Source organism: Nymphalis io, chromosome 21 (genome assembly GCF_905147045.1).
Source record: "Nymphalis io chromosome 21, ilAglIoxx1.1, whole genome shotgun sequence".
Lineage (NCBI taxonomy): Eukaryota > Metazoa > Arthropoda > Insecta > Lepidoptera > Nymphalidae > Nymphalis > Nymphalis io.
The window spans coordinates 3119266-3134257 of record NC_065908.1 but is presented as its reverse complement, the minus strand read 5'-3'; the positions used below and the strand labels follow the sequence as shown (position 1 = coordinate 3134257).

At 32.3% G+C, this 14992-nt stretch overlaps 1 protein-coding gene across 2 annotated transcripts in view; it reads left to right on the top strand.

The window, feature by feature from the left end:
• The window catches only part of LOC126776785 (stromal interaction molecule homolog), a 52978-nt gene that overhangs the window by 9668 nt on the left and 28318 nt on the right, over positions 1-14992 (top strand). For both annotated transcript variants that reach the window (XM_050499545.1, XM_050499546.1), the window contains exons 2-3: positions 14007-14137; positions 14813-14932. In XM_050499545.1, the coding sequence (XP_050355502.1) occupies positions 14007-14137; positions 14813-14932 (251 nt within the window). The remainder of the gene's footprint in view (positions 1-14006; positions 14138-14812; positions 14933-14992) is intronic.

Sequence of the window (14992 nt, the reverse complement as noted above, 5' to 3'; positions counted from 1 at the left end):
GATATATACTACATTTTGGATGGAATTTCATATTTATTTAATTGAAATAAACTAGTGAGATGTCATACATTCTAAGTCAAAATCATAATATTTTTTTTATACAAGTAGGATCTCATAAGCACTTTTGAATCGTCATTTTACAATTTTAGCCTTAGAGGGGATGTGACAGTCGCTCCGGGTTCTACTTGACACGGAGGTTGTCCATTGCCGTGCAGCGCGAAAATGCGGCCTGCATTATGGGCAGATTTGCGTCGGGTGGGAATCGGGAGGGACTATTTTAAATTTGACTTAAATAATTAAAAAAAAATTGACATCTTTATACTTAAGATCATGATATAATTTATTTTCGGATATTTAAAATTAATAAACAATAATTTATGACATGTAAAAAAAAATAATATAATTCCGGAACATAGATTCTACCTTGAATCTAGATGAACCAACAAGAAACTCAGTAGATACCTACTTTTTTTAACAATAAATAAATTTTACATGTAATAATCATATACAAAATATATTTATATATTCTGTATGAATATCAAGAAGTACTCACCCCGAAAGATTTATACGTTTTGAAGGGAAATTTTGTTTATAATTCATCTCGTGCTTGACGGTGAAGGAAAACATCGTGAGGAAACCTGCATGTGTCTGATTTCATTGAAATTCTGCCACATGTGTATTCTACCAAACCGCATTGGTGGTGGAATAAGCTCCAAACCTCCTCAAAAAAGGGAGAGGAGGCCTTAGCCCAGCAGTGGGACATTAACAGGCTGTTACTGTACTGTACTGTTACTCACCCCGAACTTTTCTATCGTTTATATAATCCCGTACGGTATAATAAATTTATTTATTAACAAAAAATAACAGAGTTTTAAATTCTCTTATTTGTAAATGTAAAGTTTTGAATTGAATTGAATACAAAAATATATTATTACTTTGTCTTAGTCAATCTCTAGATATGGACACATATTTACAAGGGAAAAATCTGACATGGTTTCCAACACTGACAACACACACTGTTATACATATATGGATTTACACATAAATTACTTAGACCGTTAAATCTATCAATAGGTAACAGAATAAAAAAAATATGTCTAAGATAGAGCGATTATTTATGTCTTACACACTTGCATTTCATATGAGGCCATGTAAAAAGTAATAGCTATAATAAGACAAAGGACAATAAAAACAAACAATGAGTCCATTTTGACGTGTCATTTATTAGCTTATTAATTATTATCTTTTATTTTTCACGCATTGGGAACCTTCAGCAGAGTTTCTTGGTCCCTGGGGGGAGAACCGGGCTATGTAGGTTTTTTACACACTAAAACTACTGCGATGGCAGTCTTCGCCACTGATCGGAAAATTTGCGGTCGATATGTCATATCGGCGGATGCGTCAGCATCCGCGGCCAACTCACGTGCTTTGCTTCACTTGTGGCTCGGCGAAGCTCTCCTCAGGAGGCGAAGGTGATTTCCCGCCTTCCCCCTCTCCCCGCACTTATCGCTAGTGCTTACGGTGGCAGCACACGGGCATCCTGACCGTCGTCTTCAATTGGTCTCTACTATAAAGTTCCTCATCATGCTAAATTAAGCTTTAATTTTTTAATTTAATTAGCTTTGTCGTCAGGAATCGAGTTATGGGTGAAGATGAATGGACAATATAAAATGTATTATAACATGTCTCACTTATACATATCATATATCAGACACTACCAATAAACCTTTATCATAAGTGGTAATGGTACGTCTACTTAAAAACTATCCAGTGGTATAACAATGATTATTATTGAATATTATCACCATCATTACTATTGTTCGCTTTGTTATTAATTTAATATATCATTGCAAACATGGACTATGTTCTTTCAGAGTACTCATGCTGTATGTATCTGTATGTAAGGCTATCGATGTGATGCTTAATTATTTACGGCGTTACCCACAAATGTTTTTCAGGGTATCGTTTCTAGCTGTGTCTATGGACAACTGTCAACCAGCTTGAAAATTATTATTTTTTTATAAAAAAAAAATAAACCAATATATAACTCATAAAATTCTTTCGGGTACGATTGTTTGAGTGATAAAAGACGATACACAAACTTGAAGAAGAAACTTTGTACGTCTTTTTATGGAAATTACGCGCAAGATTTAGAAGAACGGCACGATGTTTCTAATATTGAATTAAAAATGTAGGTAGTTGACGGTCAAATAGAAAAAAAATGCAATAATTATATTATAACAGAGATGAAAGAGGTACTCGAACAAAAATTATTAATAACTTAAAATTTAATGAATTATAGTCGAACTAGTTTCCTCCCGCGGCTTTACCCACATTGTAGGAGGGGAGGGGGCTACGTCCTTCCTTAACGTTCAAGCGTGCTTCATGCTCAATATCATCCAAATCGGTCTGAACCGATTTGTTTACCCGTAAAAGCCTGACAGGCAGACAGATTGTTACTTTCGCATTTATAATATTAGTATACATTTCGAGCATTGCACGAACACTATTTATTTATTTATTAATTAGGTGTGACTGCTCTTTAGTAAGTCTCGTGTACTTGCTTTATCATTCTCAATTCAAAAGTTTTCATCATACCATGTTACCATTAATTGATCTCAATTAATGTAAAGTTAAATAGTATAGGACGTTTCGATGTCGCATTCTATTGTCTTACATTTTGATTCAACCATTCGTACTTGTAATATAAACTAGCTGCATTAGTGGTTTCATGTGGTTTCAGTCGCGTTTACGTTACCAAATACTCCGCATCTTTCGTATCGTAATGTTACATAGTTGTTTTAAAAAAAAAGTATATACCGAGTTTCTTTCCGATTCTTCTTTATAGAATCTACATATACTTAAGTAAAATTCTATTTGAACTCATAACCTTTCTCGATAAATGGGTTATTTTTTTAATTTAGACTGATAGCGTTAAAATAAACAAATTTTTCAGTTAATGTTATATGACATACAGTATACATGTACATATGTTTAAATATAGCTACATGATATGTGTAATTTTAACAAACGTATGTAATTTAATTTTTTCCCGTGTTGATTCTATGAGTAGAATATGCATTTTAAACCGATGGCAGCGAAACGGTAATGAAAACGAACGGTTTATAGGAAATTGATTATAATTTTTATCGTCTTATGTTATAAGCGGTTAGTGGATTTCTAATTAAAAACAAAAATAATAACCTTCATATAATATTGAACTATATACAAATTCATCGTATAGTCAAGATAAATCGTTTTAGACAAAGTTTTATAATATTTGTTTATTAATATACCACTGTAAAACTAAATTGTCTATTTTTTCGAGCATTACACGTTATATTTAACGTAATCTAGGCTAAGCATTACACGTTAAACACTAGACTGATTTTGAAATAGCCAGGAGACGCGATCGTTTCATTCCCAAGGTGTTCTATTGACCATGAACTCACCAATTCTTATAAAACAATTGGCGAGGTAACCTTTTGCACAAAAACGTTCTTTTAAATTTAGTATCACATGCATTTTAACGCTTTCTAGGATCTTGTAAAACCCTGCTGTTAGGCCCTACCCGGGATTTGAACTCGATTACAGGATTTCCAGCCGTATAACAGATATGACATAACTTCACATAGTAATTTTGTTATACCTGTGATTCAGATAACTCTAATCAGAGTTTGTTATTCAAGAGCCATGTACAAACATTATTTAACCGCACCAATAGTATTCACCTTATATTGAAATTCTGTTGTCAAGCTATTAGAATCGAAATGTTTAAAGCTAATAAAGCGCTCTTTCCTCAAAAATTATAATTGAGGAAAAATCAAAGTTAATGTTTAGTACGTGTATTGTTTTACAAAATCCAAAAAATGTTTCTGGTTGCTGTTCTGCTCTTCAGGGTCGTAGTGGGAAATGATAAAGCCCAAGGGTTAAATAGAATGGCTTTTCAACGTAAGATAAAGGATTAGAAGTTCTTGAAATTAACAGGTAATTCAAATTTATTGGCTTTATAATATAAGTAAACATAACATCATATCCTAAGATATCCTTTCTTCGTAATAACTAAATAACTTCTTATCTTGGTATAAGATATTTTATTTATCTAATATTTGTATCAGCATCAATTATGTATGTGCAGTAATAACCACAATCATATCGACGACGGAACGATTAGAACTCAATACATTAAGTTCGTCGTCAACCAATCATCATCCGCTGGTCCATAGTCCTCTCCCAACATCCGCCAAAGCTGGAGTGAGATACACTACACGCAGTCAGATGACACGCTTACGGAAATAAAACCACTAATCAGAAGAGATATTCTGTATGAACAAACTTGAAATTGACTATAATAACTATAACATGTCAATAATATCACGTCATAAGCCGAGATGGTCCAGTGCGTGAATCTTAACCGATGATCGTGGGTTCAAACCCGGGCAAATACCACTGGATTTTCATGTGCTTAATTTGTGATTATAATTCATCTCATGCTTTACGGTTAAGGAAAACATCGTGAGGAAACTTGCATGTGTCTAATTTCACTGAAATTCTGCCACATGTGCATTCCACCAATCCGCATTGGAGCAGCGTGGTGGAATAAGCTTCAATTTCTTCTTCTCAAAAAGGGAGAGTAGGCCTTCCTTAAAAAAATTAGCCCAGCTGTGGGACATTTACAGGCTGTTACTAAGACTACTAATATCACGTATCAAAATAGCATTTCATACTAAGTCGGTTTTCAACAATTCACGATTGAGATACGAAGTGAATTCTTACCGACTAGCACTGCAGACAGCTGTTGTTATCAGAAAAACATTTGTCGTCGAGACGACTTTGTAATGAAATATTGTGGTCTACTGAAATAGTTGTTGAATTAGTATCTCTCTTTGTAACTGTATGTAATTCTTAATAAAGTACACAACAGTGTATCCGTTTTTGTTGATAACTTATAAAAATCAAAGAAATTGTATGTTTACAACACAAATGTTGGTGATTTATCTTCTATGAAGACGCAGTTTCAAAATGTGTTACGTCAATGAAAGACACGTTCGCACGTTCAGTTGATGCTAAGAAACACGTCCAAATGAAAAATGTTATCGTGGCGAAGTATTTATTCATTAATAAGAATATATATAAATTGGGTTATGTTATACGTTACAATACATTAATTAAACGAAAACGTTTTTGTAAACATAATAATCAATGTACTAAAACGAATAAAATTTAGTATACTTATTTAGGACTTGGTACTACGGCTTGTGAAAATATGCATGAGGCGTTCACGTAATCAACCCCGCATCGGAGCATCGTGTTGGAGTGAGCTCTAAACAATCTCGTCCAAAAGGAGAGAAAGCTCTAGCCCAACAGTGGGACATTTTCAGGCCATTAATTTACTTTTTACCTATCTTATTGGCAATTTCTTTTTAAAGAATAGTCAACGTTAGTCGAGAAATATTTTATATAACGTAGAAAACGCGATTTTTGTTTTTATTACTAACATATGTTATGTAAAAATAAATGATGTCGCGATTGTGAAGCCTTAACGAATATTAAACATATAATAAAATTTTATTTAGAAAAAAAATTCAGCGAAAATAATTATTTTGAAACACTGTGATATATTTCATGGATCGTAAAATTTTACATATAATTTAAGCTTTTTTATAGATAGATGAAACTGAATCGTGTTCCATACTTGGCTTCGTACGCGTCCTAAATTTGTTCATCAGAATCTTATTAGCGTATAAGAATTGAATCATTCAAGCGGCTTGCCAAAACATTCTGTACATACTTTACATTGTCATAGGAATTGATTTGTTTACATTTTTCAATTGGAGATCATATAAATAATTTTAGTTTAAAATTGTGTTTAATCATTTACTTATATATATAGAGCTGGTTTAGCACCGATGTTATTAATTTTCACCTTCATTTTTCCATTTTCAATAGAGCGAAAACGACCCTTTTGGCAGATATTAGTGAAAACTTAGGTAAATGACGGTATGATCCCAAAGTTATTAGTCCATTATTAAATTGGCAGGTGTCAAAATCGAAAATAGTCGGTTAGTTTCTCGAAGATTCGACACATATAATATAAGAAGTCTTCAACTTTCTTAAATTAGTAAAAAAATATCTTTTTTTAAAAAAAACCTGTAAGATAATTTCCTATTGATGACATTTAATATTTCTAATAAAATAATAATTTAATACAGTCCCGACTTCATAAGAGTTAAACAAAGATTTTACCTCGTGACATTTTGTTACCAATACGAAGAATGAGGATGGAGTTAAGTATTATACGTTTTGTTGTAATGAGAGAAAAAATATCACTGCGCCACCTACCTACACGGTTCAACCATAGCAAAGAACAATCTAGTTAACCCATAAGTACAAAAAAAAATATTTCATCAAAATCGATCAAGCCGTTGTTGGGATTTCGAACACGCACACCGGGATTTTATATACAAATAGATTCTTTTAAGAAACGTCTATAAACGGTTTTAGCAAATATTTAAGTAGGATTTTATAAGAATTTTTTTTAGTAATAATACGCTCGGAATCTGACCGTGGAATTGTTTCAATGTAAATAATTTAAGCGGCAATTCGCTTCGGGCCGACCCCAGCGTGAATAATAGCCTGATAACAGTCCGAGTCGATCACTTTCGTTACGATATTCTCCTTTATCGTCGAAAGCCTTATGAATCATAATTATTAATTTATCATTGTAAATTATATTTCGACTGAGAGATAACCGTAACAAATAACATCGTTTATAAAACTAATACCTAGTATTTGATGTATCTTTATCTAATCGTTATCTTGTTGTAAAGTAAAAAAAGCCTCTAAGGCCTCCTCTCCTATTTTGAGGAGAAATTTTGGAGCTTATTTCACCACGCTGCTCCAATGCGGGTTGGTGGCATATGGCAGAATTTCAGTGCAATTAGACACATGCAGGTTACCTCATGATGTTCCTTCACCGTAAAGCACGAGATGAATTATAAACACAAATTAAGCACATGAAAATTGAACCCATGGTCATCGGTTAAGATTCACGCGTTCTAAGCACTGGGTCGTCTCGGCTAAGTAAAAATAAAGTAACAACTTATTAATGTCTCACTGTTGCGCAATCAATCTCCTTTCAAGCGGAAGGTTTTAGACCCGTATTCCATCACGCTGCTTCAATGTAGATTGGTGGATACACATGTGGCAGATTCCTGGCTCTAGGTGCACTCTAAAAAACTGTTACTTTTTACTTTAAATTTATAAATTTATTCAATCAATAGTTCGTGTGAAATTATCTAGAAACTTCAGTTACCGAAAGGCACACACTTTCAAGGTTTTATTATTCATTAATGCCATTATAAACATAGTTGGTAGACCTATGTTTATGTACTAATACCGCCTACCTGATCCCAGTTATCAAATGAAGATATAAGTAGATAACGGTGTTATGTCACATGTTTTATACTTTTTGAATTTGTTCCATCAATGAATATATTAAGTAACATATTATCTTACGTTTTAAAACTTAAAAAGCTAATCGTAATGGATAATTGGCTTATGTACACGAATAAGTTATCGAATCAAGATACGTAAAACTTACCATTGCTTGAAATCATCTTCATAAAACCTTGTCTTCAAATATCCTAACCCAAAGGTTGTATGAAGAAACCTATAGTATTTAGGTACTAGCACAACCTTTTGTACAGCATTTCTTATTTCTATATCTCTTTATTTAGTCAATAATTGAAGAGTATTTTAATTTTTTTTATATATAAATTATTTTATATTATATATTATTCCTACGTACGAAGCGCTTTGAGTCTACATTCATCATTCGCACTGCGAAACTTTGGAATGCTTTGCCCGAGTTCGTATTTCCCGATAGGTACAATGTTGGTGTCTTCAAATCCAGAGTAAACAGGTTTCTTATAAGCAAGCGTGCTACATCTTAGACCGTGTCGATGCTTAACATCAGACAAGTCAACGGTCAAACGCTGGCCTATTAATAGGTAAAAAAAAAAAAAATTGTATTCAAGCAACGTATAAATTGCTTGTTCGAATGTTAGTCGTATCAATAAAAACTTTCTCATTTTAATTACCGTATTATCTTTATATAGATCGTTTTATTGTATGACCTTTTGCGTGCATTTATTTTTAGGAATATACAACATAAATAAGTTTGTTTAAATTATTTATATTACTAATAATTTAATCTTAGAATTGTTTCTTGAAAAGATAAATAAAATAAGGAAGAGAATGAAATTCTAGTATAGGATAGGACATGAATATTCCACGAAATTATTGACTTATTTCCATATATAACACTCCGTCACGTATCCGGCGAATTTATAATATGAGTAGTATTTAAGAAATAAATAATGAGCTCAATGTAAAACGTTTTATTATTCAGACACGAATGAATGCCAATACACCATTTAAAATTTTTAAATATCATACATTATTATTATTACAAAAGATAACTGTAAATTTGATTAATGACCTTTTTTTAAAAAATAAAGTTTAAAATAGATTGATTAGTCGGTTGTACTTACAGTGGAAGAATTTCATTGAAATTAGACACAATCAGGTTTCCTCGCGATGTTACCTCTCACTGCACAAGATGAATACAGGGTTACAGGGTAATATGTCACGATCCTTTTAAAGGGTTATAGTTCAGGACAATAGCTATCAAATGACCCCCAAAATGCTTATGCAAAAGTGTATCGTTTTCGAGTTATTAATTTTTTAATATTTTTTTTATTTAAAGGATGTTTAAGATTCTAATCTAAAATTCAATAAAAAAAAATCAACGTATTTTCCCTATTTTTTTTTGGTTGACTTTATCGGTTAAGATTGACGTTCTAAGCACTGGGCCATCTCGGCTTTCAATAAGACAAATAGGTATTGTAGTACAATTAGTACACAACATTCGTACTAAGACATAGGGCTAAGTGTACGTAATTACTACCCAGTAATTAATCTAATGCAAAAAACCACTGTTCTTCGTTTTCATTTAGTTTAAACAGACTAAGCTTTATATCCTTTTGAAATTTAAATGATAAACAAAAATCACAATTAATACATTAAGATTCTATCTGTATCTTTTAAATTTCGTTACTATGGATTAGAGACCCAGGGACCGAATTCTACTAATATACATCGATTACGATACGTTCCCGATTCAATTCCGATCCGACTTTGAATAATCTGTATTTATTCGAATCGCAACCGAACCGATAATATGTTAACAACAATGTCAAAATCCAACTTAATTGTTAACTTTGATGGCAATAGTCGATAATTAAATCAAAGAAAAGGAAAACGGATAAATGCTTCGATTCGATTGCGATAAAGTGACAATTTGTTAGTAGAATTTGTCCCCAGGCTAGACGATTTATATAATAAAAAAAAATCCCAAGTATGTCATATTAACGAAGTAAAGATAATGCTTTAAAAATTCCAGTGTCTATAAACAGAAGGATCGCCTGACTTAATACCTTATAAGCTAGGCAACATTTTAGTATAGACATATAATAATAATTATTATTAGACATATAATTTATTATTCCATAAGATTCATAAATAAACAAACGCGGGGGTCGCGTCGTCTTGACTGATAGCTCTTATCAGACAGTGAAGGTTATGATAATTTATGTTTTATTGGCAAATACTGGTGATATATGAAATTGTAATATGTATTTATGAAAAATCAACTTAAAAAATATTATAAATAAAAAAAGAACGTGATAATGTTTCATCTTTTAATGAAATTTCAGTCATTTTTAAAGCTTTCAATCGATTTAGATTTATAGTAAATGATTTAAATGGAACTTTTCTACTTTTTTAATATAGGTATATAATAAAATAGCAGGAGTAATTTTACCTTTACGTAATTATATTATCTATGCAAATAACACACACACCACTCACATACATTATTTCTAAAACCCTGACCTACATTACTTACGTCAAATAAACAGCCAGCACACTTTAAATAATAATAAAATTAATAAAATGTAGTTCAATAATTATTATCGTCGGCCTTTTTTTATACGCGTTTTTAACGGGTGTTTCGTTAAACACTGTTTTTTCTCACCGTTGATTTGACATTCGAAAGAACATTAGGTTTATTCTGTAAGAACAAACTCGAAGTTCACTGCAGGAAACGGTCGTGAAATGTCAGAAAGTGATATGCGACATTGAGCATAATATTTATAACATTTCAAGAACACGACATAAAAATAGTATATCACCATAAATCGGTTGTCAACATTTCACAGGTCAATGAATAAGTTCTTACAGAATAGCAGACACGACTTTGTTTAAATAATCGCCCGTTACACGACATTCATAAAAAGATACGTTATTATGTATAGATTTATGTTTAAAAAGATGGCCCAGTGGTAAGAGCGCGTGAATCTTAACCGATAATCGTGGGTTCAAACCCGGGCCAGCATCACTGAATTTTCATGTGCTTTATTTTTGATTATAATTCGTCTCGTACTTGGCGGTGAAGGAAAACATCGTGAGGAAACCTGCATGTATCTAATTTTACTAAAATTCTGCCACATGTGTATTCTACCAACCCGAATTGAAGCAGCGTGGTGGAATAAGCTCCAAACCTTCACCTCAAAAGGGAGAGGAGGCCTTAGCCCAGTAGTGGGACATTAACAGGCTGTTACTATACTAAATATATTTAAATGGAATGATTAAATATGACGCATAATATATAAGTAATTAATGGTATTCCAAGAAAATTCACATTTAATGTAACAAATATTTCGATGGTGAGCATACAGTACATTAAATAACATTTCTGCTTACCTTATAAGCACATATTACAATTGCTCGTTACGTTAGGATGGATCGCCTAATACTCTTGAGCTATGCGTATATTTCGATACATAAAATGATCTCCCATTTGGATATATTTTTCATTTTTGCATACGGGTTTCTTTCACACAGTAGGTTAGTACTAAGGAAGAATTTTTCAAATATAATTTGGAAAAAAGGTTTAAGGAAATTGTTATTTAGCAATTCCGAATTAGGACGCGAACAAAGACGCGGATAAAGCGCTATTGTTAATATATAGTATCGTATCATTGATGTTATTCTCATACCTGAGTTCGTTTTTCCCTCCCGATTTCAACGGAGTCCTAAGCCGAGGTCCGGTCTCACAGGAGGCACCCTTAGGACGCCCGTCTCTCTTGAGCCCAGTGTGGCTCCCAACATCCGGCTGAGTTTAACTCGCCCATCCCGCCCGGTGACGCTGTAGAGGCCAGTAAGGTCAACAGTACTAGACAATCAGAAAAAAAAAAAAAAAAAATGAGTTCGTTCATAGTATTGTTCGTGCACAGTATATCTATAAAAGTTATTTCAGAAATATAGAAAACGAAACGCTATCCCCAGATCTAGCAAAACATTTATATGGAAAAATATATTATATTAAACCGAAAACTAACTAATAACCTTTCAACCTAATGAAACTTTACACTAAATCGTTTATATATTGCATATTATATCATAAATCATATATCTTTTAACCTTAGATATAAAATCTTATTTGTATTTAAACTCTAGAATAGTTTTTTTATTTATTTATTTATTAATGATTAAGTTGTGAATTGGCGAAAATTGATGAGTATACCCTTATATGGATGACCGATATGTATTGATATTAATGAGATATTATTGGGTTTTTCTGTCAGAAAATTCTCGCATGCAGTCGTTGGTCCTGCGCCTGAACTCTTTCCGGTCGTGTCCGATTGCCGTCCCATCGGATTATGAGAGTTAGGGAACAGAGAATCCACCTGTGTTTGCGCACACACTTGTGCACTATAATATCTCCTGCGTAGTTGGCTAATCTCTCTTGAGATTGGCCGCCGTGGTCTAAATCGGTCTGGAGGACATTATTATTATGTATTGATATAAAACTACATACCTACGTCCTCTAATGTAAACACTTAATATGTTCGATGATTAGTAGTAAATGATTATTAATCATTTTATTGACACAATTTGTGTTTGTTATCAATATTTTTATAGAATACGAAAAACTTCTATATGTAATTAAGAATCATCAAAATACAATAAACGCCTTAATGACTGAATTGAAGTTACGTAAAATGGAAATTCACCGTTCATTAAAGATTTTACTTAATACCTTTTTATATACTATATAATATAATTGTAACTGGTGCGAGGAGAATGCGTATTCCACGATACAAAATATATTTAATTGTTGGTATATTCTAGAAATAGACGGTTTATAAGGTTTAATCTAAGTTTATATTAATTTAAATATATAGATTACATACAGACACAGATAAAGATGAAGCAAAACTTTTTAGATTGTAATTTTTTTTTTAAATAATAGGTAAGTGGACGGGCAAATGGTATATATCATGACCACTTTAGATATTGGCGCAGTAAGAAATATTAACCGTACATTACCAAGGCACCATCAACCTTAGGAACTAAGACGTTATGTCCCTTGTGTCTGTAGTTACTCTGGCTCACTCAACCTTCGAACCGGAACGCAACAATACCAAGTTGCTGTTTAGCGGTAGAATATATGATTTTGAGAGTTTGTACAAAGCTCTACCACTAAATAAATAACGATACAAATAAAATATCACTTAATATACAAAATAATTCGTAAATTTAAAAAATATAATTAATTCTATAACTTAGCCTCGCTGCACTCGGACCACGCCGAAGCTTTAAGCCTTAAGGTATAACTTTTCCTGTGCCTAATATATTATAGTAGATAAATGGTACTAAGTATAAAATATATATTAATAATATCCTGGGACATTATTCACACACGGCCATCTGATCCCAAACTAAGCAGAGCTTGTACTATGGAAACTAGACAACTGATATACTACACATACTACTTTTCTTTTGTAAATACATACTTATATAGATAATTACACCTTGACTCAGGACAAACATACATGTTCATGCATACAAATGTATGTCCTGTGTGGGAATCGAATCCATAACCTTCTGCGTGAAAGGCATCTACCAACCACGCCAACCGGCCCAACGTATATAATTGTTATTATATAACAATATAGTAGGTAGTATATAATTGTTATTATATTCGAAATAGAATCAGTTCACTGCGGTTAATCTAAATACATATACATTTAAATTTCGAATATCAAGAAATAGTGATTAATTGTAAATACAATAGTAATTAATTTTAATTACAAGTTATAGATTATCGAAACTCGACTTACACTATTAAAAATTAATTACTATTCATCGATATATTTACATTAAAAATAAACTTGGGCAAACATTGAAATTTAAAACAACAACTGTTAGAATAAAGTTTTCACCAATTAAATTTTATTTATCACTGATTCTTTAAATAGCGATCTATCTTTGTTCTAAGTCATAACATGAACATCTGGCCAACAATATCGTTATTATCATATCGTACTTATTTGATCCAATACGCAAGTGAACAGCCTTTTTTGTATCTGTACAAAAAGTTGTTAATTACACCGTTGTGAGCGATGCTTTATGACGTCACAGTTCAATTGTATAACCATGAATACTGTTTATGAAAAAATGTTCTCAAGTTAAAGGTTGGCCTGGGTTTAAACCAGCAATTTTCCGTTAACATTGACATGCTCTAGCCTAGGACATGCTCGGCTCAACAAGTTACCACGAATAGAAAAAGTTTTATTTCTTAACTAGTTTCCGCTCGTGACTTGGCTCGAGGCTAGCCGCGTGTAAGAGGAAATGTCAAATGTCAGATACCCTCTCTATCCTTTTCCGTACCACATACAACGCGTATACAAAATTTCATTATAATCGGTTGAATATTTAAAACGTATAAGCGTTACAAACAAAAAAAATAAACACATTCTCATTTATGGATAGCATTAAAAAAAGATTGACCTATTAATTAATATATAATTTACTGACATAACTTCCTGTATAGTACAATATGTGTGTACTACAATATATCGTTTGTTTATTTCCAGTACTGGTCGAAGCGTGCAACAATGAACCATCGTGTCTCCAAGACCACGCTGGACTGGAGGCTATCACTCAGCTGCATAGACAGCTAGATGATGACGCGAATGGCAATGTCGACTTAAGTGAAAGTGACGATGTAAGTATTATATTATGTTACTAATTACAATTCGTCTGTCTCCTTGGTCCAGTCAATAATTTATAAAACCGAATATCCGAAGTCCTAGCATCAAATCTCGGGCCGGGTCGTAAAAGTAATTGCGTTTTTTGTTCTCTGAAAAATATAAATGAATATAATAAAAGGAAACCATTCGGTTTTCTATATCAGTATTTGTATTTACCAATGTAATTTTATGTGCTTGCTGTGGTCTCCTTTAATAGAAGAAGCACACATATTTTAAAATATTATTCCACGATAATGTACTCGTAAGTGTGTATCATTTGTTGGAGATCCATTCCATAAATAAATAAATAAATAAATAATGCCATCCCTTAGTATAAAAAACACGATATATTTTAGCTCTGTTTCATATTTATTAATTAAATAAATATATATTGTTTTTTTTTCGTTAATCGAAAATACGATTATGACTCAGTATTGTCTGTATTTCGAACACGATTCATTTCGTGTTTAACACCAATATAATACATACATTTTGACGATATTTGATATGTAGAATATCATTTCCTGCTATAATATATACCGTAGAACGAAAATCAAAAACCGGTTATGTTTGAAATAATCCGGATAAATGTTAACCTAATGTATTTCCGTTATATTATTATAAATTTTATATTTACCTGTTTCTTCCAGTTCCTCCGCGAGGAGTTACAATATGACAGCGGCTATGAAAAGCGGCAACGTGCCTTCCACCATAACGATGACATGCATATCTCGGTTAAGGAGCTTTGGGAGGCATGGTTGCGGTCAGAGGTGAGGTACTAGTGATACATTTCTTTTGTCTGTGGATATATGTTCGATCTTATGATTTAT